General features: G+C 35.2%; 2 protein-coding genes across 2 annotated transcripts; one reads left to right on the plus strand and one right to left on the minus strand.

The window, feature by feature from the left end:
- Positions 1-5,671: 5,671 nt before the first annotated feature.
- Positions 5,672-9,635, plus strand: LOC113760520 (L-aminoadipate-semialdehyde dehydrogenase-phosphopantetheinyl transferase-like). Its single transcript, XM_027303134.1, has 5 exons — positions 5,672-5,976; positions 6,146-6,278; positions 7,460-7,704; positions 7,866-8,037; positions 8,870-9,635. The coding sequence occupies exons 1-5, from the start codon at positions 5,855-5,857 to the stop codon at positions 9,083-9,085; spliced, it is 888 nt and encodes a 295-aa protein (XP_027158935.1). The 5' UTR covers positions 5,672-5,854; the 3' UTR covers positions 9,086-9,635.
- Positions 9,636-11,042: 1,407 nt separating this feature from the next.
- On the minus strand, positions 11,043-22,950 carry LOC113762462. The gene is made up of 16 exons (XM_027305921.1): positions 22,850-22,950; positions 21,461-21,940; positions 20,531-20,771; positions 19,591-19,862; positions 18,193-18,336; positions 17,251-18,021; positions 17,066-17,157; positions 16,432-16,494; positions 16,260-16,348; positions 16,071-16,136; positions 14,624-15,280; positions 14,363-14,437; positions 14,093-14,163; positions 13,875-13,932; positions 12,209-12,419; positions 11,043-11,952 (listed from the first exon to the last, which is right to left on the minus strand). The coding sequence occupies exons 2-16, from the start codon at positions 21,871-21,873 to the stop codon at positions 11,300-11,302; spliced, it is 3,876 nt and encodes a 1,291-aa protein (XP_027161722.1). The 5' UTR covers positions 21,874-21,940; positions 22,850-22,950; the 3' UTR covers positions 11,043-11,299.
- Between the last annotated feature and the right edge of the window lie 4,278 nt (positions 22,951-27,228).

The following is a 27,228-nucleotide window of genomic DNA, read 5'->3' on the forward strand; positions in this document are numbered from 1 at the left end:
TTTTCTTTTTTCTGGCTATTTAGACATGGGCCGCTAAACCAAATTTATTTTCTTGATAACTGACTGGAAAGGTTGAAGGGGCCGCTATTTAGACATGGGCCTCATTGGCGAGTCAATACGACAACTTCCCTTTCTTAGCATTGGAGAACATATCTGCTTATTAAAATTTCTCTACAATGCTAGTCTTATTGTACGGATATCTGGTGAACTTTTGAAGCTTTTAACACACACACACACACACACACAAAAAGACTTTTGAAGCTTTTAAGTTTCTGTGTTTCATTTTCCGCTGAAGAATGTCATTCTCTGCAGAATTTTTAGAACCTTCTAGCTATGTCATGTTAAGTGGGCTACAGGACGATTCTTGATTTTTGTTTTTGTTTTGTTTATCAATTCAACTATCATTTTCTATTTTTTCCTTTTATTTTGTCCAAAAGGGGCATGGCCTGCTGAACTCTGGGTTAACGTTTTCCAGGATTTTGAGTGTGTTAGTAATTTTTGAGATAATTATGGACACTTGGTGAAACAATAATCTGAATATATATAACAAAGCATTGAAAGAAAAAATAAAGTGGAATTAAATAATCTAAAGAATTGACGGGTAGCAAAATAATCTTTGGAAAAAAGAGGGGTTGTAGTTAGAGCTGTAAACGAACCGAATCGAACCGAGTATCTCATGTTTGAGCTCTGTTCGTTAAGCAGTTCGAACAACGTTCGTGTTCGTTCGTTAATTTTCGAACTCCAAACCTGTGTTCGTGTTCGGTTCGTTAAGTAAAATTAGTGTTCGAGTTCGAGTTCGAGTTCGGCTCGTTTAACATAAACGAGCCGTTCGCGAACATGTTCGAAATGCTCGAATCCAAATTATTTTATGCCTTAAATATGCCATGCAAATTATTAATCATTCTAAAAAATAATTAAAGCACTAAGTGACTAAATTCTATTATTCATTAACTATATAACTAACATTAACATAAAAACAACAAATAAAACAAAGAAATTTGCCCTCCAAATATAAAAGTCCAGCCATAAAATTAACCCTAAAATTTGTTAAATGATAATTATGTCTATGTTCGCGAACGTTCGTTAAAACTCGCGAACATGCTCGTGTTCGCTCGATTATTAATCGAACAAAAAAATTCGTTCGAACTCGGTTCGTTTAAAATTTCGAACGAGCCTTTCACGAACACGAACGAGCCGAAACGAACCGAGCTACCGAACAGCTCGGTTCGTTTAACAGCTCTAGTTGTAGTATATGTTTGTAATTTTAATTACATTTATTGACTAATGAGATTCAGGGGAGACACTTTGTTTAAAGATTGAAATTAGTTAGCCAGTTCCATAAACAATCATACATACGTGCATGAAAAAATCTCGTCAAAATAAAATTGATTGAAACCATACATAGGTTTGGCAATTCATACAATATATAAGGTAGGATTTCTAATTGCCAAAAGTATGCAAGCCATGAATGATAATAGGATATCAACTAGCAGCAACTACGGAAATTTATTTTTGGCACGTTTTTGTAGCCGTAACTTTAAAAAAAAAACTATAATTTGAAAATGATAGGATGAAAATCACTTGAAATTGTAAACATCACTCGGCTCTACTAACTTGATCAAGACTTATTGAAAATGAGTACGAGTTCAATTTCACCTATGTCTCATTTGAAAATAGTAAATAAAAATTACTCAATTAAATACAAACTGGATGAGATCTTGAAGTCCAATACAAACCGATAAGTTACTAACCATTTGAGGTATAGAACTTAATTCAAGGATGTTAACCAATCTAAATAGCTTATTCTGTTGTCTGTGAACTAATAGTTGTATCCAAACTAATTACAATCTTCCACCTTACCCACCCTATTGATTACCACCCAATCCCTTACATCTTTTTAATTTTTGAGTAGTTTCGCATTTGCTTAAGTAATATTAGTAAGATTTGAAGATGACATGATTTTTTTTCATATGTTTGTCAGAACTTTTTAGATATAATTAAACTGTGTTATGCAATTAATTTGGAATGAACTTACTATTTCATGTTGTCAATTTTATCTGCGAGATATCGAGCTCTTAACTATTTGATAACTTCTTTGCACCTTGGTGGTTTTTTTAACTGAATTTTATGTTTAGAATTTTTGAGTAAGTGCTAACATAATATTCAACTTAACAACAACAAATGCATAAATGCAATGAGATAATAGAAAATCCATATTATATGGCCATTTATAGGCTGATTGATCCTTGCTAGTACTAATCTACTAACTAATTGCATAAGCATCATAACTAACACTTTAAGGGTTTGTTTGATAACATAAAAAAGTGTTGAATCTGAACTTTTTCAGACATTCAGATGTTTTGAGCGTTTGATAAATGAAAATCGATTTGCTGAACTTGTTAAGTAGTGCTAAACTTGTGTGTATTTTTTTCAGCACAAGAATCTTAACTGAATGCTTAATTCTGATAAACATCAATAGAATTACTTCAACTACCTTATCTTATCTACCAAATCTACCCTTGTTTATTAATTATGTTCAAAATTCTTATATAATTAAACAACCTAATATTCTCTATCTAATGATTTTCTATTTCTTTTTTCTCCCTTTTGAATGACTTTCACTTATTCTCCATACTCCTCATATAATATAATTCATCTTTTATATTAATTTGATTTAAAAATAAATATTGTTATTTTCACACCTAACATTTTTAGCTAATTAAATCATAGGTTCTATTTCTTTTTTGGATGAAAAGATACAAAGGCAAAATTGTCAAATTTAACTTATTAAGCATTCAGTTATTAATGTTTATCAAATAGTATAAATAGGTTTAACATTAAAATTCAGACATTCATAAATTTTTTTCAGTGCTTAAAATTCAACAAATTAATTATTTCAGTATTCAGATTTCAGAATTTAGACTTCAAAATTCAGATTCAGTTTTATCAAATGGAACCTAAGTTGGAAAATGGACCTACAATGTTTTTTATCGTGTATACTATTGCTGCCCAAATCATTTTACCATAGTAGGACATGAAAATTAGAGTCCATTAGCGCCTTGGGGTGTGAGTCCTGGTGTCAAGATATCTTTTTTCTTTAATTGAACTTATGCATTACAACCAAATAGTAATCATTATCAAATCATTAACAAAATAAACTCCATTGATCTCACTGTAAACATAGATTAATACCTTCAAAATACCTCTCTCGTGCAGACATCGGCTACTAAGAAAATCACCAAACTTCACTCTTATCATATTTTTTCTAAACTTAACATCCCAAATTTATTTTCATTAAAAATTTTCTATCTCATACGGTAAAATGGGATGTAAAATTGTCACAACAAAAAAGGAAATAATTCTTTTGCATGGCAAAATGGGACCTAAATGAATTTGACGTATCTAAATGAATAACACCATAGATTGACAATACAATCATCATCAGGAAATTTAAAAAACAAACATATCCAATTTAGACAGAAAAATTTGATCTTTATTGAATAATCATCATCAAATAACACAACACAATTAACAAAAAAAAAAGTGGAAAACCCAAAATAGAATATGAAAAAAAAAAAAAAAAAAATCAATAAAAAATTAAAAATAAATGGAAATGAAGGTAAAAAATTGTAGATATGGATAATTAGCTCACGTGAAGGTGACGAGAGCGTGAAAATCATGATGATTTAGCAACCGGACATTGATTTCCCAATTGCATTAAAAAAAAAAGATAAAAAGAAAAGATATTATGTAGCCTTTACAATTCCAACTATCAATTACTTTATTTCTATTTACACCTAAAGATTTCATGAAATCACTTTTCACAAAGGTTTATAATTTGCATGTACGCATCATTAATTTTGATAGTTGCAATAATCAGGGTATTAGATGTATATTAATACTAACCATTGTCCTTTCTTATTAACTTCTTGAAAAACATACAAACATACAAATTAAAAGACTACTTATAAATTAAGAAGCTACTTACCGAGCATACGAGTAAGAATTATGTACAAATTAAAAATCGAAATAAAAAAGGAGCAGACTAATAAAGTTCAAATTTTAGCCAAATTGTAAACTTCAGTATTGTTTTAACTGTCCATGGTACTCAATTTTACCCTCAAGTTAACATTTATATAATTTTGGGCATATTAGATAAATCAAAAAAAATAATAAACGCCCATTGGTAAGTCATTCAAGATACTTTTATATAATAGTATAGATAATGATAATAGTTATATATTTAGATATTCGGATTCTCACCTCAAGAGTGAATGGATGGAATTTGATGCACATACCTGATATTTGAGTGTACATGTTAATACAAGTGCCATTATGAAGGGCACCATTCTGCCCCGAATAGTACTCATCTCCACTAAACTTTGGCATGAAAATGAGGTAAGGAACCATATACTTATGTATTGTAGGACACTATACAGACGCTGAAAAATGCACTGCAAAAGGTAATTGATCATCAAGAGTTCGCAGTCTTTTCGCAGCTTCTATTTTCGGATTTCTTGACCTCTCCTTGGAATTGATCACATCCCAAGTTCTTGGCACGATTCTCCGCCCTGGCTGACCGCTGCTGCAGTTGTTGCTCTCCCATTGAAAGGATTCTCTGCATAGCTTCCGCTAGGCTTTTCACTTTCTTTCTGTCATTAATCTCATCTGCCGGCTGATGATTTCCATTGTTGTAGCTGCTCTCAGTTTCGCTGCCTTCAGATGGCCAAAAATTTGACTCATCATCTTGCCTTGCGTTCAATTTATAGAGCCTTTTGTACTTCATAACTCCACTGCAAGTTCTACTTCGCTTGATCATGCACCAAGTCCACCCGCCTTTTTATACTGGCAAGCACTCACTTGATCGTGCAAAAGGACAGTGGAAATGACAAGAAAACTGAAGAGGATAGGATATTAGATTGGTAGTTGTACCTTTCACAGCTCAATCTGTCACGACATCTTGATGGCAAAATTGTTGGTTTTTCTAGTTTAACAAATAATTAGCCGAAAGTGGCTTTATTATGCGGCTCTTTGCTATTTTCTTTAGTTTATTTGGCCACCTAACTGTAGTAACTATGTACGCCAGCCAGCCTAGTGTCTGCGATTCCCACCATTTCCATTTATAGTTTACTTGAAAGGGTGTCATCAGGAGTTGGCCAGGTACAATCATTCGCAAGCTATAGCTAAGATTGTCCAATATCTTAAATGGTGCGAATTTTAGAGTCAAAATTCCCTCATGTTCGTACACGCTGACTCACTAAGTGATGTACGAGTCTTGCTAGTCCTATGTAGATTTTAAGGTCATTTTCTACTATCCACACACGCACGCACTCTAATGATATAATTAATTACCGGATTAATCTTTTCTATATTATCACTGTAATAAAACTTTTTTTCACTAACAATGGTACATGAAACATGATATTTATTCAATTTCAAAATTTTCTTTTCCCACACGTGGCATGCGCTCAAGTCTCCTTGTGTGAAAAAATTCCCATAGATGCATGAAAAATTAATCGTTAAAAGAAGAATCAAAAGGACAATTGGTAAGGCTTCCATTTAGGCCTAAATATTTTTGGGCCTCCATTTAGGCTCAAAGGTTATTAATAGTTGACCGAACACAAGCCCATCTGCAGCCTGACTGAACTGGCGGGTGAAATGAGTAAATTGATGAGGTGCCCAAGACCCAAAAACTAGTAACGAACCGAATGAAGAGCTTTTGCCGGCTTAAGAGGAAAATCAAGAATCGTTGAAAGTGAAACAATTGTAGAAAAACTTCGCCAGACTTGTAGCTCGAGGTAGAAGAATTTTCAGTTCTGTGATGAAAAATTGTTGTTGAGAGAAAAGGATAAAAATGGAACTGGAAAAGGGTGTTCAGAGATGGATTGTAGACATCTCAAAGTGGAATCCTTCTCCAGATTACTTCGCCTCTGTGATGTCATTTCTTCCCCAGCACGAGCATTCTCCTATAACCAGGTCAATTTATTTTGAGAGTTTTGCACAGTGCTTTTTCTTCTTTTTTTTTTATTTGGGGTGGTTAAATTAGCAAATCATGTCAGCAACTTGTTTTTGTGAGCAAGGACTGTGGGGATGGCTTAAAGAAACCTCAATTTACTTGATGGAATGATTTTTCTTAATTTAATAGGTTTGTGAAAATGGAAGACCGAAAAAGGGCGCTTGTAAGCAGGCTATTGCAGTACGCACTTGTGCAGCAGGTGCTGGGTATTCCATACGATGAAATTATCATCAGGCGAACGGTTGAGGGTAAACCCTATTTGGTATGGCAGAATCTCGGTGGTTTTCTTATGCTTAATTTGTAAAGAGTAATTTGAGGTATGTTAACAACATTGTTCGTTAGTTGGCTGGTGTATCATAAAAAAGCTTCATGGTGTGTTTGAGCTGCTTAGCTGAATTCAATTGAAGTCTTTTGGATTGGAAAAGCCCGAGGCTTTTCTGTTCATTTGCAAATTGTTCTGATTTCATATTTGCAGCATTTTTCATGATGTCTACTAAGTGGAATTTTCAGATAAAAATGCTCTGAAAGGTATAACGGAAATAAACTTGTGATAATTAGTGAAATACCTTTTGGCCAAGTAATATCTATGGTTAATAGTAAATGAGGGTGCTGGTAGGTTCTTTTTCTTATTTATATTGTCAAACAAGGTTCGAGAAAGATTGCCATCACAAAAGATCTGCAAGGATTTCCAATTTCAGCAACTGCAAGTGATAACTCACTCCGTATAAATATGATTGAGCTCGTAAATCCAGAAAATCAACTTAAGATGATATATTGAGAGAGAGAGAGAGAGACTCTGTGTGTGGGTAAAACTAACGCTCATGATTTGACCAGATTGTGAACCCTTAGAAAACAACCTAGAGGGTTTACTATAAATAGCTAAAGTCATGTCAGTGTCTTATTTCCTTGTTTTGTGGTCTCAAGGCGGAATGTTTGAAATGTCTTTCCTTTTCTGCACACAACTAGCAATTGCATATTAGACTCTGAACATTCTGATTGACAACTTTTTTTTGCAGCTTTAAAGGATTTATCCTTTTGCATTATAACTTGTTTCCAACTCTCTGTCTTTCTTGCTTCCCTGTTATTTGAAATGGTTTTCTTCATTTATCCAAGAGCTTAAAATGAAATAAAGAAAGGAAAAATGTTAAGAAAATGGCTGTTGCAGTCCACAGAGGACCAGGTGGAGTATGTTTTAGTTAAAAGTATATTCATAACTAATTCGCATACTGAATCTCGTATTATTGATCTTATTTTTATGTGTTTTTATACCATAAAAAAATTTAAAGATCATTATTTTTTCCAAAAAGGAAAATGCTATTTGATAATATCATCATGTAAGCGTCAGACTTGTTGGTTGGAGACGTGTTTATCTCCTGAGTTTATTTTTCTGCCTTATAATTGCAAATCTTTTGCGTAACTAATAAAAGCTATACTTTTCTACAGGAATATGATGACAAGACCGGCACATTTCCAAATTTTAACTTTAACACTTCCCATGATGGCAATTTTGTGGCAATTGCTTCTGAACCTGTGTGCCTTGTTGGATTAGACATTGCTAATTGTTCTATTCCCATGAAAGAGTCAGTTGACAAGTTCATTCAGAACTTCTTATCGTACTTCTCAAATTTAGAATGGTCTGACATTATGAAAGCTGACTCCTCCTATGATAAGTTGAATAGGTTCTACAGGTATGATTGACTCTAGATGGTTTTGAGTACTGGCAAAATGTGATGCTAACAGCTAAAAGTAAAGAATGCTGCCTACTAATTGAAAAGAATAAGCCTAAGAAAAGGTTAAATTAATTTGTAATGATAGAAAGGAAGGCTGACAGTTGACTGATAACTTGCAGATACTGGTGTCTGAAGGAAGCATTTGTCAAGGCCATAGGTGTTGGTGTGGGGAAAAGGTTGGACAATGTTGAGTTTCATCATTCTGACTGGAATGACATATTTGTCATTGTTGATGGTACAGAATTCAACAATTGGAGATTTTGGCTTCTTGAAATGGGAGAAAATCATTTGGTTAGTATGCAGGCATTGATTGTCTTTGCATTTCTGTTCTTGTAATCGTCTTTTTGTAGTAACTTTAAATGGAAAAACTTGCTTAACATTACTCGTCATTAACCTTTAACTTGTTTTTGTGTAAATTTATGTGGCACTACTAATGTAGCTATTCAATTGTGACTCCCAACTTTGAAAGACTAGATATGCATCAGTATATTCCTATATCGTATTTTTATTGTAACTTTAAAAGAGATATGGTTAATGTTATTGTTGTCCTTAACCTTTAATCTTGGTTTGGTTAAGTTGATGTGGCTAGAAAATTGCAGAGAATATCATTGACTAGATAGGCATCGCTATATTCCTATTATTGTCTCTTTATCATTGAATTATGGAAACAAACTGGTGAATCATTGGCTAAACAATACTCCTCTCTACTTAGAGAAACATGTTGGTTCCCATGATTTTGTCCCTCTTCGTCTACTTTTAAGTCATTCAATTTATAGGCATGAAAGCCTATGCTCAAACATCGTGACACCACATAAAACTGCTGCTGAAAGCTTGGGTTTTGTTGCAGAATAAAGCATTTAGTGTCAAAAGACATTTTCACCAATTTTTTTGCCATCAATCAACATTTTTCATACCTTTTCTTTTAGCTTCATTTGGAAAGTATGTGTCAATTGTCCTGCTCAGTTAACTAATGCATGTATTAACTCCATCTTTGATTTACTTTTCGTTTCACATTACCAAGTGAAACCTTCTCTCGGTTATACAGTTGTTGTTAAATAATTTCCTTGGTCCTTTGTTTTACATTCATGTGGCTGACACCAAGTTGTGTTCCTATGTACTTCAGGTATCTATTGCCAGGGGTCACCCAGCTACTGCCACCACAAATTACAGAGCAACCTTAAAACAGACAGAATTTGGTGAGAAAGAGTACAAACTGGGACTTAATCTTCCAAGTCTGCACTTCATGTTCCGAATGGTTGAAGACCTTTTACCAGTCTCCATTGTAGCTTGTCATCACTACATGGACCGGATAGACATAGTTTCTGAAGATGGAGAGTAAAAGGTTCAAATAGCTGCATTGGACAGGAAAGGTGATTTTAGTCAATTTGGTTAATTGGCAAGCTCATCTGCAGGGCATCATTGGATTAGTCTCTCGGTTGTTGCATTGCACAAGGCAGGTCATCTTGTGTGATTTCGTTGACTAACAATACCAGAGTTCTCGATCCCGTAAAACTTTCCATCGTTTTGCAAAGCTCACCCCTACCCTGCAATATGAAACTGCTAGCTTGATGCTATGAATGGTCATAGCTGCCGAGCCACTCGGCACTTGTTCTGAAGGTTAACTTTGCCAGATTAATTCATTGTTATCCAAGGAGACATTCAAACTGACCCAACCGGGTACATATTATAGTGCCAAAGTTGACTTCAATGTACTAGCTGCCCAGTAACTTCATCCATTTTATAATCTACCTTTACTATTTCTTTATGCAGAATGATTCTGCCTTGTGTAGTGCACTTGATAACTGATTGCCGTTGCTCAGTTGAGGTGTTTACGAACTGGTAATGCTTTGTAAAAATACAGCTAAAAAAAACAATTTTGGAAGTAAAAGTTCTTGCAGTCTGGCTGTTTGCGTGTCAATGATCACTAGGTAGTCGACCTACCCCAACCAAAAAAAAAAAAAAAGAACGGTTGTACTGGCTGTGATTTTACCATGTCCAGAACTGTGGAAAAGCTTTGCTTTTGATGCCTAGAGAAGGCAACCATCCCTTGTTAATCTTAATAGGGTTCACAGATTGAAAAAGTGATGTGCTTGCAGGAAAATCTGTGAAGAATATAAAATATGAATGGAGACACAATAAGTAGCTTCAATACTTTCCTCAAATATAGAACTTATTAAAGCATAAACATGCCAGGATTGGAGAGCTGTAGTTGATCCAATTCAAGATGGCTTTGTGTAAAATTAGCTGCAGTAGACTGACAACATAGAAGCTTCCATGAAATCTGACCAATTAAGAAATATTGAGCAAGAACGCATGCAGGAGAGAGGACTGAGGAGTGTAGGATTGGATAGCAGCAACCCTCTCACTGTACATATTTTGTCAGCCAATGCAAAACTGAGAAGAGACTCAGTTAGCATTCTCCAGATTCACTTTATTTAAGTAGCTAAGCCTTGGTACGGGCAGAACTGCAGCTTTCGACAGAATGGTGACAGAACGGGCAAGTAGCAAGGGCAGTCCAGATGCAAAAGCCGTTAAATTTGACTCACCAAATGCATTTACATATCCCACATGAAATCCAGTAACACGGGAGAGCAAATTCTTTGTAGACCTGGAAGAGTCAAAATAATGCTCTTGACTATTGGCACTATAACGCTGTTTAAGAGAGGCCTAGCTCCCAAGCAGTGGCAGAACAACCACGAGTATAGAATAATAACTTGAGATTTAGTGACAAGCCCCAAGTTACTTAAGCGGGAATTGCATTTATTCAGATGCAGATCCTCGGAAGAATTTGTGGAGCAGCGGCCAACTACAGTAAAGTTGCTCACATGGACCAGAGCGAAAAGATAAACATCTCTTGAAAATCAATCACAAGCAAACGTCCGCTGCACAGGTTTCCGTAAAATCAAGCGCAGGATAGATCAACCATCCTTGAACAATAGTATATCATTTTTTTGAACATTTTGCAATTCTAGATAAACTGCTCGCACATTCTTACTTTTGAACAGTCTGTAATTCTAAATAAATTGCTTGTACCCTATCAAAATAAATAAATAAATAAACTGTTCGTACTTTCTTATAACAGAGGTATAACATTCTGCTATTATTCATATGAATCTTATACATAATAATTACGTCTTTATTGTAAAATTTTACAAGTAGTTTACGTAAAATTACATCCCATTCAAAAAAGTTTACATCATCCATGCCCCTCGTCCAATAACATCGCACCTGCGAATCCATTTAGAATCTAATGGTGCTGACTGCATTTTCAAAACTGCCTCTTAAACTTTCAATGCTTGAGAAAGGAAAAATAGTCCTGTATAATTCAAAAACAATGGGGATTTCCCGCTAATTATGCTCATATAATTGTACAAAAAGAATGGCCAATAATTACAAATGCCAACTGGCCAGGACACAGCTTAAACTAGCAGTAAACCCCCCGCCCCCCTCCTCTCTTCCTTTTTTTCTCCCTGGCCCCCAAAAAACAATGTAAAAAGAGAATCTTACATCTAAACAGTTAAATAATCCACAAGAATGTACAACGATACTGCCCCTAAAACATCAACTCTGAAAGGTCATCCATAGGTATGTCAAGGCCCACAGCATCATGGTCTTGTAAACCATCATCCTCAAAGTTAAACCAAGAATTGAAGTCCTGATTTCCTCCAATGTCAGGTCCTACACCTAGTTCTTCCATCGGGAGATCTATATCATTCAGCGGCATATTTGCAAACTCAAGAGATTCCTTTTTCTCCTTCACTGAATCCGGAGGAGCATTACCAGGGGAAATCAAACCAACCTCTCTTTTTCTATTTCCACTATTGTTCATCAATTCACCAGAGCCACCAGCTGAAGAAGGATAGACTGGATTCATGAATCCATTTCCAGATGTAGAAAGTTGAGCTGTTTTCTGTTTGGGCTTTGTTTTTGTCTTCCGCTCACCCTTAGAGTTACCCAGAGATGAGCGGCCAGCTTTGGTAATACTGTTACGCACAGAAGCATCTCTCTCACTTCTCTTTCCCTTTGCGCCACCCAAAAGGCTACTCCCAAGTGATGTGGTTCTAATGGCAGCACCACCAACATCATCAAGCAGTACTTCTTTTTTCTTCCCTCTGTTCAAAATAGGCCCATTCTTTGCAAAAGCTTGTTCAGACTGATGACTGTAATTGTCAAATGTATCACCCCCAGTTTTATTGCGAGAAGTATCTGCAGAATAAGAAGAATCATAATTAAAGTAAATTTAACCGATTATGAGCTTGTAGAGAAGTATCGAAGTTCAAATGCGCTCGGCACAAGTCAACATAAAATCAAGAAGACCACCTTTTCTGATTAGTATCAACAGAAATTGAAGCCAAAAGCCAAATATAGCAATAGCGAACTCTAATTTACTTCATTATTAAAAGTAAAATAGCACTCAGATGGACAAAACTTGACAAGCGTAATAATAGTTTAAGATTTGCACCTGCAATGCGACCACCAGTCAACGGCTCAACTTCACTGATTTGAGGAGCAGGTGCAAAGATGATATCCCGGAGAGCAGGCTCGTTAAAACAACTCACTCTGCAGTCCTCAAATTTCTTACATCTAGCAAGCGTTCTCCTTGCAAAAGCCAGTGCAACTTGTCTTGACACCTTAGGCATCCCATTTTTAGAAGCAAGACTTCCTCGAGTAGCCTGTAAAATTTTTTTATGAGATAAAGGGTGTACTAGGTTACAGCATTCAGCAGCCATAATACAAGCACAATTGAGATGAAAGGAATACGAGGCAGAAGCATTAATATTTGGATTTTGTATACTAAAAAGATAACAAAAAGTGCTGCACGACAGCATATTATCAACCTAAATTATAATTAGTAGAATGTGATTATTAATTCATGGTGTCATAAATCCAGCTGGGAGAAAAAGAAGAAGTACAAACTATAATCGAATATGCATGCGATCACAGCTCATAGTGCTATGATGAAGGATTCATCATTGTTGGAACAAAGCAGAAGCATAGGGTTTAAGTTGTGGAAAACAAATATACGCACAAATAATCAGCTAAGCAATACTTCATACATGCATGTTCTCAAGGTCAAGATTTATGACAGTAAGCAATACTTCCTACATGCATATTCTCAAGGTTAAGATTTGTGACAGTAAGTGATGTATCTTAGGAAAATAATGTTAATCAAAGCAAATAGAGGCTTCAGATGAAGATAAGATAAAAGAGGCGAAGTATGCCTAGAAAGAAAGCCATGTCAGTAGACATGTTTGCATCGCACGGTATGCTTTGGTGATCTATACCTGCAATGATCATTTCCAATCTAAAAGAGATATCCATACTTTGAACAGCCTCTACAACCATCTCAGGTCTCAAAGTGACCAGTAAGGATGTAACAAGGAGCATTCCATGTTCTATAAGTGAATGAAGAAAGAAACTACTGGTATAATATTGGCTATCTCCTCCTCCTGTGCTTGATTTCATTAAAAGGTTAATTTTGGAGGGGAAAAAGGCTACCATCTCCAAATTTGCTAGGTAATGCAAATCTGATTGCGGAATTGCATGAAAAGCAGTACACAACAGAAAATATCAGAATTTATTCTATTTGCATCCCATAATAGTACACTTTAAGGACATTCTGAAAGCATGGTTAAATGACTGCTACACAGCTAAGATTAAGAGAGTGCAATCTGAAAGCAGAAAAGCTTTTTGTTTTTCTGATATTGTGTCCCGAAAAAGTCAAATCACAATTTCCACGAAGATAAAATAGTGCAGATCCCCAAAAAATGTGAAAGTAAAATGCTGAATGCACTGTCATTATGAACTTCAACCAATTCCAGCAAATAACCTCCTAAAGTTTTACAAACTAGGTAATTAATCCTGTTCCCTATTAAAGTCAAGAACTTGAATTAGAGAGCGAAACTCAACATTGCCAATTCTCTATTGGAGGTAACAAAGCACAATCTGGAGCATAACATCACATCTAAACTGTACCTCTTTTGCCTCTAAAATTTAAGAATAAATTTTCATTTTACAATATTTGATCCAGATATATCCTACCAAGAACTCATTTTTTTTCAGAATTTTAACACAGCTTGGAATTACAGAATCCATATAGAAGAAAGGCAAATTGATGAAATCATTACCAAGAGTTTTTTGTAAGCAATCTCTACAAGCTTATTCATTGCAACAAGCTCAAGGTCCCTGTGGAAGAAACAGAAAGTATTCTTCTCAATATGATTCAAATCCAAAATCTAAACTCTAAAATTGCACAGTAAAACAGGAAATGAAAATGCTTAGGAACAGCAATGATTTTTTTCTCCACTTTCTACAACATACAGAAACACTCTCTAAAAGTACTTACGATCCTTCGACATCTTGTCCTCCTTGAATAGCTTCATAGATCTTTTCCAGGCGACTCTTCTTTTTAATAACCTACATTTTCCAAATTGACAAGACCATAAATCTCATTTGAGAAGCCTAATTGAAATCGAAAGAAAGATACAACAGTATCCTGCTCACGAAAATTATATCTCTTTCATCAGTTCAATCACTTGAATATGCGGTACTAAAATGTTCACAATCAGACTCATAATATATAATATAGATGCTCAACAATTTTTTAAATAATTACCTGTTGATAAAGTCCGCGGTTCAGCTGAATGATTTCCTGATTGATCACTTCATCCTCTTTATCATGGAGATCAGGCTGCACAAGGTAAAAGTAGAAAAAGGGAAAAATTTTGGATCAAGTAGATATCAAGTAAATGACGGAAATAATATGGCTTTTTGGATGCCAAAAGATTGAAAAACAAACCAGAAAGCAGTAACAGAAATTATTTACAGCATGACAAGGCATGAAAATCTTGTAAGAACTAATACAAGCAATCCTTACCACAGTTTCTGGATATAGACCAATACTATGGAGCTCCAAGAGGATTTTGTCTTCAAGACACATTTGCTCATATTGGCACTCAATAGAAGAGCTACGATGACTTTGTTCTCCATCCAAATCACTACCAGAAAGACCAACAAAAACTTGAACCTCAGAGTGCACATAGCCATTCTCTCGTTGTGATAGTTCACTGTCACATGGAGAATCTAGCACTCTGGATTTTCTAGTATAATTGCTGCTCGTATGATGCGAAAACAATCTATTTGCATGGCCATTGCTCTGAGTATGAACCCCATATACAGATTCGCATTCAAATTCCCCATTCCTATGCTTGCTTTCAGCATCAACAAAGCAAGCATCATCAGGTGAAGCCACTACAGCATTCTGATGTGGCATACATCTTTCCCATCCATTGTCATCAAATTCTTCAACATCATCCTCTATGATGAGAGCTGATAGCACCCTTTGGTAAAGTGGAGTAACATGGTCGAATCTCCTTCCTGCATCCAGTCCTCCACACAAAGTAGAATTATGAACTTGATCGACTGAATCATCTGTATTACACAAGTCTCTTGATTCACTTTTATTTTGAGTGCTTCTACTTCTCTCTCCAGAAAGTGCATCAGATAAAGAAATTTCATCGTGTGAACAATTTCCCTGTAGAAACAGAAGAATAGTTTAAAGCACCAGGAAAACATATTTTCTATCAAATCAAATTCAATAGTATATCCAACTTGTCACCAAATTCCCTACAAGTGTACAAACTAGATTCCCATTTGAACAATTAGCAGTTGAAAAGCAACCAAAGGCAATAGGGTTGAGAGATTTATGAACAATAGTAACCAGCAAATAAGGAAAGCCAAAATTCCATCAATTAAATCTCTGAATGCAGTAATTCACTTGATCAATCGACCTTAAGATTACTTGTCAGCCCATCCGTTAACACAGAGCTCCAGCAGCTCACCTTGACTTAATTAAGTTGGACAACACAGCATACTTCTTTACTATGTATGTGTATCCAACAGAAATTATATACTTATACAAGACTCAATCACTGCACAAACTCTAATTAACTTTTAAATGCTTGCTAAAATATTGAACTTGCTAAACAGATTTGAACTATTTCTTCGAAAAGAATGTTAAGAATAATGCTATCATACATCATGATTGCAAGATTGATTTTGAGCTTGACTGCATCAAGCCAAGTTGATTGTGCATCCATTTAAGTAATATCATTTGAATACAGATTAATTTCACCGTAATGCTTGAAAACCTTTCAATCTGAAGTAGCTCAGCTTGTTCAATACTCAAAGTTACTTTGAACAGGCAATGCTAGAGTCGATATAACTGATTTACAGCTCTAAATCCAATGAAGTGCTAAACAGGATTAGAACTCAACTTAAATGCTGCTACCATGAAGTAGCCTATCTCTATTTTCAATAAGTACCTGAATAGCACCTCCATTGCCAAGCGTCTCAGCAAGCCTTTCATGCAGTTCCTTTGACAATTTTAGCTGACACAGAAAAAGAAAAAAAAATGTTATATAATCTCAAAACAAGAAAGAGAAGGAGGGGGGGGGGGGGGGGAACAAAAGAAGATACAATTAAAAGAATATTTCATTGCTATTCAGATGCACCTGCTCTGCTAAGTATGACTTTCCCTCTGAGCTGATGGAAGCAAATAATCCCTCTACCTTCCTCCAAAATGCACTTGAACATGCAAGGACTACGATATAAAGCAGTATTTAAACATAAATTATGCCACAAAATATAATCTTTTTCAAGGAGAGGGAAAAATCAGGCACATACCACTAGAATTGTAAGCAAGATTTGCAGATGACAAAAGCTCTTCCCGATCATCATCTGATTCCCCTGAAACATCAGAAGATAATAGTTAATTATGCACCATGTTGGTGAACCAAGACAACCTATATCAGGGATCAAAGACTTATTCGTACGAGAGTCAGTCTAATGACCATTCTAACAAGAATCTGTCTTATAGTCAAACTGCTTCCCATGTAAAAAATAACTGACAAAACTGCTGGAATGGTATGCCAGCAGGCTTTTATAAGAATAACTTCGCATTTAGATATATATACACTAATTAGTTACTCAAAGTAACACAGAATGACCTATTCTGGCTGATAAGACTTAAAACTGCATATTACAAATCTTATACATACTTATCTGAACTCACAAAATAAATCACCATGTATTATTCCCTCTAACAAAGCAAAAGAGCATGCAAGAAATTTTTTACTTATAGACAGCAAATAACTTATTAGGGTGACAACAAACAGAACAAGCAAGCATGAAAGAGAGAGAGAGAGAGAAGGGGGGGGGAGGGAGTTGTGTGATCACCCACTTTCCTATATCCGCTACTTTCTCTATGCACTCTCACAAGTAACAAGGCAACCAATAAGGACGACATTGAAAGTTATACCAGTGAAATCTGGTGAACCAGCACTGATAGCATGCCCAAGACGAGAAAAGCCCTTGCGGTCTGATGCCTTTTTCAAAGGACGGCCTGACTTACTGCCACAATTAATACAACAACAGGTAAGCTAAAGAAAACTACAGTAAATGGTAAAGTTGGCATGATTTCCTTAACAAGGAGAGCTCCAGCACCTTCCACTCTTATCAGAGGCAGGCTTCACACTTCGAATTGGCTTAGTTGCAGGCACACTGTCCAATTTCTCACTGACTGGTGAAATACTAGCTCTAGAAACTGAGGAGCCCCTTCCACTTCGCCCTTGCCGCCGTATACCATCACCAATTTCTTCTTTAACCAAAAGTTTATTCTTCTTCAGAAGCAATGGGGAAGTTCCAACACTCTGAGCAGCATTAACAGCTTTCTCCTCTAATTCACTACTAGCCACTGCTTTCTCTTTAACTCTGTTTTCACCAGCACCAGATTCTTCACTTTCTGAAAATCTAGCAGGGGATGAAACATTTTCAGGTTTAGCTTTAAGATTCTGGGCACTGCTTGCTGGCCCCTTGGGAATAAGAGAAATATTAGTTCCACTAGATGTCAATCTGGAGCCAAAATCAGAAGGGGAACACCCTTCAGATGGTGTCTGCAATTCATCATGGTTCGACACAGGAGAAATGAGATTGGCTCTCCTAGTGCGAGAACTTTTTTGTGGCCTCTGACCAACCCACTGAGTTATGGGTGGGGAGGAAGAACCTGATGGCAAAGCGCGCTTGCGATTGTTGGCTCCATTGGTGGAGTTCTTGTTTATGCTCTGTGACAGTTCCCAGCTCTCTAATGTTCCAGATACTCGAGAAGTGTTAGATATCGAGTTTGTTGCTGTTGAGCCACTACGTGGTGCCCTTGAGGCCTTTCCTTTTGCCACTGGACTAGGATAGATAACATGATTGTCTTCACGATTGCTCAACCTAAAGAACAGATTCAGATATATCACCACCATTATATTGTCTGGCAATGAGAGAATAAAAAAAAAACCCTACCGTTTACACTACGGAATGTCAGCAAAGCTAGAGACAAGTTTACTAGAAAGGAAATCTGATGCTAAAAAAAATGAGACAACAAAGAGAACAAAGACATACTTAGCACTTCCTTTGGCAAGATGTTCCCTCGAGAGAGTGGACTTATCCTGTTCAACCTTAATTGTAGCACGAGTATTCAAATTGGCAGGTGATAAAGTACCATCCAACTTACTAATGCTACCAGTAACATTAGGCGCTCCAGATCTGTAACATGTGCAAAATGGAGGAATGTCACATTATGCAAAAAAAAAAAAAAATTCTGTTATTTCTGAATTAAGATAAAAGGACCATTATGATGGCACATTTACTGCATGAAACTTATGTGATGCAAATCAGTCTCAATCAAATATGAGATTCAGATGTAATAGAACAACAAGAGAAATTCTTCTCGAGAACATGGGCAACCCACTTTAAATGTGCTTTATGTAAAGCTCAGCTTTACCTCTTCCATTTCTTTTTGAAAAAATATAGTGTAGAGAATGCACAATCTCATTATGCAGTATTGCCAAAAAAAATATGTACAAGTTTAGTAAATTTCAAAAGCTTAGAATACAAGTAAAAGATCTTCTTACTTTTCCAAATAACTTTATATTAAAAGGCACCAAGGAATCCAAAAGAACTGAGACTACATATCTTCATACACATGAAGGAGCTTTACCAAACTGATTGTGATGAGCACATTTAGGTCCCACCAACAAAGCAACAGTTTTAAATTAATTATTATCCTTAGGCATAAGTAAAGGAAAAAGACACAAAAAATTTTCCAAACGAACATTGACATCCAATATTGCTACGAAGTTAACAACAAAGCATAAAGTAGTCCAACCATCAATAAATGATTATTGCTTTCACAGAATAAGATGCTTAAAGTCGAGTATCTAAACTTACATTCCGTTGGCAAATATATTTATTCAACACAATCTGCCTTTGGGAGGTGCACCCTGAAACTTCATTGATCAAGCATTTTCTTTTCTCCCATTGTTAAAGGAGGTATTTTGGCACACACTGGAAACTTTTAACTCCTTTTTTGGAAAGAGCAAATACACTTTTTCATTTGGGGAGGGGGGGAGGAGGAGGACAACCAAGTCAAGCATATCCAAACTTCAAATTTTAGGTTGACGTGATTTACTTTGTGGTTTTGCTTTCTTGCATTTTGCTCATTTTTGGATTTTGACACTACAAAGCGCCAACAGAGTAAACTTCCCATCTTAAGAATTTAAATATTTCCGTCAAATTCATCGTCAATATGACCTGCATGGCCTTAAGGTACTTAGAAAAAAGACACTTTTTGTTTTAGGATGTAATAAAAGAATAAATTTCTTCCACATAACTCAATTTCACAGGAGAACAGGAACCAATACTTTTGAGGATGAAATCCCTACTTCAACTAGTCATTGAGGGGCAAAGGCCTTTACAAAATAATGATTCAATATATTGCTTTAAAAACAAACCAAATACCTAAAACTCTGGGAATCAGAAGGCTGCAACCCAGATTCATTGGTGAGCTTATGATGAACTGTTCGCTTTGGTTCTCCATCACTCTCATTAGGTCTAGCAGAGACTGCACCAACTGAACGTTTTCTTTTCATTTTTTTGTCCCAACTTTCCCCTCCAGCTGGCAATCTGCGAATCTTTTCTTCAACAATGTGAGAATCCATATTATGATCTCTAACCGTGTCTTTGGGCATCATCAAAGGCTGCCTTGGTAAGCCATTGCTCCTTCCCTCCGCCTGAATCACAATATTCATATTAAGAGAATATTAAGAAAAGGCAAGCAAAATATCTATTAATCAATCAACTATGACTTCATTAATCTGACAAGTTTGCATGTGTACGTCGATTCTACTATATATCATAGATGTACTAAAAACATTGAACACTTGTTGTTAGTCAATAATTAAAGCAAGCAGACACAGCACATGAACCTTTCAAGAATGTAAAGTACATTTTGTACTAGACACAGTTCGTGTATGACTACATATTCCCATTTGGATCAACTTTCTTATCATACGCCATAAAACTCAAAAAGTGGAATTATGAACTAAAAACTGAAAACACCCCATAATTTCTTTTTCATGTGACTGATAATAATGAGTTTTTGATGAAGGCACTATTTAAGGGAAAATAAGAGCACATATTCCATGAAGGGAAAATGAGTTTTTGAAAATTCATGGGATTTTTGCTCTCACTTTCCGCATTACAAAAGAGCTGGATTAGATCCTATCAGCAGTTCTACTACAGGTATTCACAACTTAGGCAGCAATTGTTAGATTCTGAATAGCACGAGACTCCAGAGTCTATTCTTTCTCTCTCTCATACAGCTAAAAGGACCTGTTAAATATCAAGGCCCAAAACTGCTGAACCAATAATATACAGTATCAGTAAGTAGACTACAAACCCGATTTTCTGCCACTGATGTTCGGACACGCTTATTAAGTGTACCATTCTTAGATCGATCCTCCAACTTTTGAAGCGCAATGTCAGAGGGGCTTCGATTCATCTGGTTTCCAATTTTCAAACATGCGCTACCTGGCCTTTCATTCGTTAATAGCTCATTCCGCTGCTGCTTCTTGGAGGTGGTAGCCTCAAAATATTTGCCCAGTTTATGCAAGTGTTCATCCAACTTTTTTGCTCTACCACTGGCCCAGCAAAATTAAACAAAGAAAAAAGCAGTAAGCAGTCAGCAAAAACATCAGAGGGAAGACCCCCAAAAAAAAATCCATCAAAGTCAGACATATACATCAATAATCCATTGAGTCCTTATAAAAATGGACTAACAATCAAATTCAACAAATGTAATTTCTCAGCTCCACATGCTTTTTCTTTTAAATCAAAATTCAATTCAGTCCTTATAAAAAGGAACTATCTTCAAAATGTACTAGCTCCACAAATTAATTTTGACAGCAATACATACATAATTTCAAGGGATCAAAGACACATTCTTATGATGCTGGAAAAAGGGGGAAAACCATTTCATTTGCAATACAATAAAATTTCTTAAGATTAGTAATTGAGCATAACTTAGTTAACCTTGCTTTGCCAGTTCCTTGACAGGATTTTTCATTTTATTTTCCTCTTTGCAATAATTTGTACTATAGTGGTCAACAACATATTAACACAGCATGCTCTAACAAGAAGAGTGAGTATGTTGCTATTAGCTATTGCCACCTTTGCAGTCATTGAAAAGCAAATAGTAGGAAAAGACTGTAGCTTCAAAAACGTTTTGTAATACATTTGATCCTTAGATAGGAAAAACATTCCATGATGATTCAAAAAAGTAAAACTTGAAACAGTAAACTGAGATAGGATACCAGATCTCAAATCATACCTAGCTCTTATGCATGTATCAGCAACACTCTCTCTAAACCTCTTTAACTCCTCTACCGCCACAGGAGGTGAGTTTCTTAAATGAGTAGCGCCAAAAGAATTATCCTCTGACATGCTCCCACCAGAGAAACCAAGAACCCTCCTTAGCTCACCTGACCGTGGATACTTTTGATCTAACATTACAATGGGCTCCAACATCAGAGACTGAGACAATGTAGATACATCCCCGGTTGATGGACCACTTCCCCTTGGTGTACCCTTTCCTGAATTCAATGTATGGACGTCAGAACCGTGTCTGAAGCTTCCAGATCTACCCAAACTTGGACCAGAATAGGTACCCCTCTGTGCATAGTTTCCATGAAAGCTCGAATCAGTGCTAGCTGAACTCAATTCAAATCTCGGATTTCCAGCCATTTCGACAAATCAATCCTAGCAAGTCATACCTATGAAGAGGTTGTCCTTCAATCGGTTACTTTCAAATCTGTAACCAACCATAATCAAATGAAAACAAATGATCAGTGGCTCATCTCGGCAAAACAAAAATCAAGATTGCAACTCCAGAATAAGAATTCAGTAAAATGTTTCTTATAAATTAAACCACATAACCTTTGAAACTTACAAAACAGCATTGCATACCATTCTTTGCATTAAATACTAGCAGTTACTATAAGAAGACACAACTAAAATTTCGTTTCCAAAAAATAATAAAGACCAGAAATCAGTCTTCATCGGTAGGTACAGCAAAAATTATCAAAGCAGAAATTTAAAAATTCATAACCTCAGTCTAACTACAATTCATAAACAAAGTGATCGCATTTATTCAGTATTTCAGGGGAAAAATGTTAAAAGGAAAAAAGATAGACTCATTTTGAAAAGATAAACGAAAAAAGAAAATGAACTCACAAGAAAATCATTGAGATTAAAATTCAATAACGAGTACAATAACTTCTTTAAAATAACCCAATAACGTTACTACCATGCTAATGTATATTCCATAAAATTACAAACCCACAGTCTATAAAGAACAAAACGTCCAGACATGATCACATTTCAAGAGAAAAGAAAACGCTTAACGAAATCCACGCTAAAGCAACTGCCCGCTGTAGAATTCAGAATTCAATTCAGTGTCAAGAGCATTGAAAACCACCATATTCCAACCAAAATTAACCCGAAATCTAGATGAATTTCACAGAATTGAGCAAATCAAACTCAAGTTCAGATACAAAAACAGCTGATTACACCTTTAATCAAAGGACGTTAGCTATACCTACAAAACCCCTAACTTGAGCTAACACGGAAATTAGGGTTTATCAACAAAAATATTCCAGAATCTAAAAAATTCTACAGGACTAAAAGATTCAGGTTAGTTAGACAAGCATCAAAAGAGTACCTGCATTCATCGATCGCCTAGGGATCGAAGAGAGAGAAAGCAACAAGCAAAGAAATCAGAGAGAGAAAGAAAAAGTACGAGTACAAAGCGGTGGGCGTAGATTTTTGTTTGTCTTTTGTTTTTTTTATTCGCCCACTCACGTATTGTATACTTCCGTGAAGCTGGCAATGAAGAGATTCCACGCGAACCGGACCCGCTAAATTTAGGGGTAAAATTTCCAGTGGGAGCTGGGCCGGCCCCGCGGTCCCAGCGAAGCACGGTTTCCAGAAATTTGGGGTCCAAAATACTGTGACGACGGGACCAGGGGGTTGGATAGGTACTTGTCTTTACTATTTCTTTTCTTTTTCTTTTACTTATTTGGTTTCTTTGGAATATACCTTATCTATTTGGGGCGTAAATCCTTTTCATGTGTGTTTGATACTTTGACGGGACAGCATAGACTCGCATGCGTGAATCGAGTCTCCAAGGAAGTTGGAAGTTAAAAGGAGGCTGGAAGCGGATACACTATCATGATCATGATGTGATCTAAAAATTGTGGAGTATGTTGTGAGGGAAACTAAAATTGTGCAAAGTGGTTAGGGAACAAAGAATGTCGAGGGTTTGAGGGAAGGAAAAAATATTAAATTAAAGTTGAAAATGAGGTTTTATATCGTAGATCATGATGTGATCTAAAAATTGTGGAGTATGTTGTGAGGGAAACTAAAATTGTGCAAAGTGGTTAGGGAACAAAGAATGTTGAGGGTTTGAGGGAAGGAAAAAATATTAAATTAAAGTTGAAAATGAGGTTTTATATCGTAGAATATGTGTTTCTATTGGTTGAAAATATGACGGTTAAGTTATCAATCACATTGAGAAAGTAACGGTGAGAAGATATTGATGTTTTTTATTATGAGATTGATTATTTGGGAAAAATATTTTGAATTAATATTATAATTTTTTGTGATGTAATGTATATAATATAAAAAATAATTGAAATGATAAAAAAATAATTGAAAAGCATATTTATGATGTAATAAAAAATTTTCGCAAATAACTCCATATCCATCCAATATTTTCAAGATGTTGAACGGAAACAAAAAAACTCTTATTTTAATTCATTCTACACATTTGAAATATACACACATGTATTTACTTATAAATACATATATATATCTATATATGTATGTGTGCACGTGCGTACACATGTATTCATACACACATGATTATGCACAAATACATCTTAATTCTGTATTTTTTGTATAGCATAACATACCTCCCCAAGATTATGATAATTGTAGAAAGGTGCCGTTAAGTTGGAAAAATCACGTTTAACTTTCTTTTATTTTAATTTGCACATAGGAAACATTTTGGATAAGATGATATGCGCACACTCTCATTATGGTTTACCAAACATACTTTTTTTGTAATTTGAAAATGTGTTTTCTCCATTTTCATGTTCTTTAACCTTCTTGTGAAAAAAAAAAACCTTAAGTTCTATTTGATAATATAATTCAATACTTAAATTTAATGGGTTCAAATCTTAACATGTTTAAATGTATTTGATAACCATAGTTATAACATCCGATGTTATTGAATTTTCTCGATAAAATTTGTTTTAAAAAATAAGTGATAAATTATTTACTTATCACCTAATGTTATATACACTCAAATATATCAAATTTAATACTTAACAATTCCATAACTTAATAGATTCAAACTTTGTAGTTTAGATTTCAATTTTCAATTTTCAAGCATTAATTTTATCAAATGCACTCTTAATAATTCACGTTATGCTTTCGGATAACCTAACCTGACTTCAAAATAAAAAGGAAGTAATTTTTCGATTGCCAAATTTGGATTAATAGTATTTTGTCCCATAAATCTATTACAAAATCCTTGATATTTAACTATATGAATCCCTATTATTATCCATGATTCCAAACATATTACATTTTTATTTGACAAATTTTATATTAAACAAACGAATCAAGCAACTTATCGATATAAGAAATATTAAATATGATTGTTTTTTAGCCTTCTTGATATAAGAGATAGACTTTTTCTCATATCATTGCCACTGTAAAAATAATCTTATCACTTATTGCATCAGAATTACATATGTACTGACAACAGAAATCTTGATTTTGAATTTGATAAAAAGAAAAATAAATGACATATAAATCTTCTCATAATTTATTGCTTTTATTGTAAGAGTTAGTTTAGATTGAGAGAAATATAGAGAAGAGAAAGTTGGGACTTTTCTCTTTATTTCAACCCCGAATTGTAATTACAAAAATAAAAGGAGTGATAGCTTCCATCTTAAAATATACTTCCATACATCTTGAATTATCCCAAATAGATACATCTACAAAATGTAACAAAAAATTCAAATTTTAGTCGAAACCTTAACCTTAGACGAGCGCTAGTGCTATTATAATTACAAAATTCAAAAGGTCTATACATAAATCCAGCTCATCCTAGTCATACGATCGTGTTCGCACCCCATGTAAGGAAAACAAAACTAATGTGATAAGTTACAGCTCAGTGAGGTTCCAAATATTATGCAACAAATATCAGTCTCAGAACAAGTAGAAACGAAACCAGGCAAACCAAAAACAAATAGCATTTCAAGTGGAAGGATAAATTATTCTCGCTTGAGCCATTTAACTCGCCATTGTTAACACTCCGTCAACCTTAGAATACCTTATTAGGATCAAGTAAATCACTACTTCACGCCATCTCCGTCCACCGATCATTCCCCTTACCGGGCTCGCACGCCAGTCAAATACATGTAGGGTAATATTCAAGTATACCATGATCATAACAAGATACAGGACCCATGGTTCATCGATCATCTCAGCCAAACTCTTGTTGACTCGATTTGACCAACTAGCTGATGGAGATGGGATCCTAAAGTAAGTCTAGTCAACGAGATAATACTCCAATCGACTTTCAAGTCATGCACAAGTATATCATATCACAAGTGAATAAGTCTGCACGAATTCAAGCAAGTGGAGTCGAGTGCGATAAAGTACACACTCGCCATTTTCAATGGCAAGTCAAGACATCTAGTAAGCCCAACAATAAGTTACATAGTTCAAGTCATACAATTGAAACACTCACCAAATTATTTACTGCTTATCAATGTTACGCGTAGGCCCTGCACCCTGGTTACTCCCGAAATCTGCAAGTGAATATCACATAGTAAGATGCAATCAATAGGGTTTCAAAATGCCCAACTTATCTTGTCAATATCAAATGAAAGATTCATATAAAAATAACCCATAAAACTTAGCAAAACATAGGTGAGGTATATTCACAACTTTGGAGGAAAACCAATTATAGTTTTCAAGTTATAATTTGATACAAGTTACTAGAAACCATCATTTTCCTTCCTTATGCAAATGCATGATTTTGGTACAAAGAAAATCCAGCTTATGACTCAAACAAGGCAAATTCAAGCAACTTTAAATGAGATTAGGCCAAACCAATCTAAATACATGCCACATCCCTCATTTTTACTCACCTACACTATATGAATGAAAACGGACAGCACCTTTCCTTGTTTTGCCTTAACTTTTCCCTCCAATTTCAAAGCTACACTCCCTGGCCAAACAACCCAAGTCAAATCCACAAGTTATAAGGAAAAAGGGGTTCTTATCCTAGGCCATTAAACTCACTAAATTAGACATATACATAACATATATCCATCATATATTCAAGTTGGCAAATTAAATCCTAGGCTGGAAATTTACAAGTAAAGTTGAAAAAACCTATTTTGAATCTAAAAATTCATACTAAAGTTAGAAATCTTCATATCATAACTCCCATGTGCATAACAAAGTTAGATACTGTCATTTCATTATTTGAAAATAATGTATCAGCTGAATATAATCAACAAAAGCTGGAAATGGCAGCCTACTTCACAAAACTATAAAAATCTTTCCCCGACATACTACAATCAAGTCATATTTCCTACCAAATGCAAGATTAAAGAGGAAGAGTGGTTCCTTACCAAGAAAACCTGCAATTCCTAAGGTGACAGCCTATAGCTTTCTTTCCCAAAATCCATATCACACAAAGTTCCTTCTTTCCTTGTTGCTCCCTTCTATGGATTGGTTTAAGATTTGAGGTTGATTTCTTACTAGTTCTAACTTGGAATCAAGGTGAAGTTGAGGAAGTTTTTCTCTCTTTTCTTGTCTCTCTCTCGGCCAAGAAGAAAGAAAAGTGAAGGATTAATGGCTGAATTTTGCAAGATAAAGACTAGAGTTAGTCTTGGTCAAAAGGTGTCTTGATTGCTAACACTTGGCATTCCATCATTTTTTTCCTTTGTTTTGCCTTCTTTTTCTCTTTTTTTTTGGTCAAGAATTTTGGCCAACACCCCTAAAAGTTTAGGGAAG

The sequence above is a fragment of the Coffea eugenioides genome, chromosome 2 (assembly GCF_003713205.1).
Source record: "Coffea eugenioides isolate CCC68of chromosome 2, Ceug_1.0, whole genome shotgun sequence".
In the NCBI taxonomy this organism is placed as follows: domain Eukaryota; kingdom Viridiplantae; phylum Streptophyta; class Magnoliopsida; order Gentianales; family Rubiaceae; genus Coffea; species Coffea eugenioides.

Excerpts from the sequence above, each read along its gene's own strand:
- LOC113760520 (XM_027303134.1), top strand. The coding sequence starts at position 5,855 with ATGGAACTGGAAAAGGGTGTTCAGAGATGGATTGTAGACATCTCAAAG. Across the intron at positions 6,279-7,459 it reads TTGAGGGTAAACCCTATTTG|GAATATGATGACAAGACCGG; the intron begins GTATGGCAGAAT and ends ACTTTTCTACAG. Across the intron at positions 7,705-7,865 it reads AAGTTGAATAGGTTCTACAG|ATACTGGTGTCTGAAGGAAG; the intron begins GTATGATTGACT and ends GATAACTTGCAG.
- LOC113762462 (XM_027305921.1), bottom strand. The coding sequence starts at position 21,873 with ATGGCTGGAAATCCGAGATTTGAATTGAGTTCAGCTAGCACTGATTCG. Across the intron at positions 19,863-20,530 it reads CATCAGTGGCAGAAAATCGG|GCGGAGGGAAGGAGCAATGG; the intron begins GTTTGTAGTCTA and ends ATTGTGATTCAG. Across the intron at positions 16,349-16,431 it reads TCTTGCTTACAATTCTAGTG|TCCTTGCATGTTCAAGTGCA; the intron begins GTATGTGCCTGA and ends TTTATATCGTAG.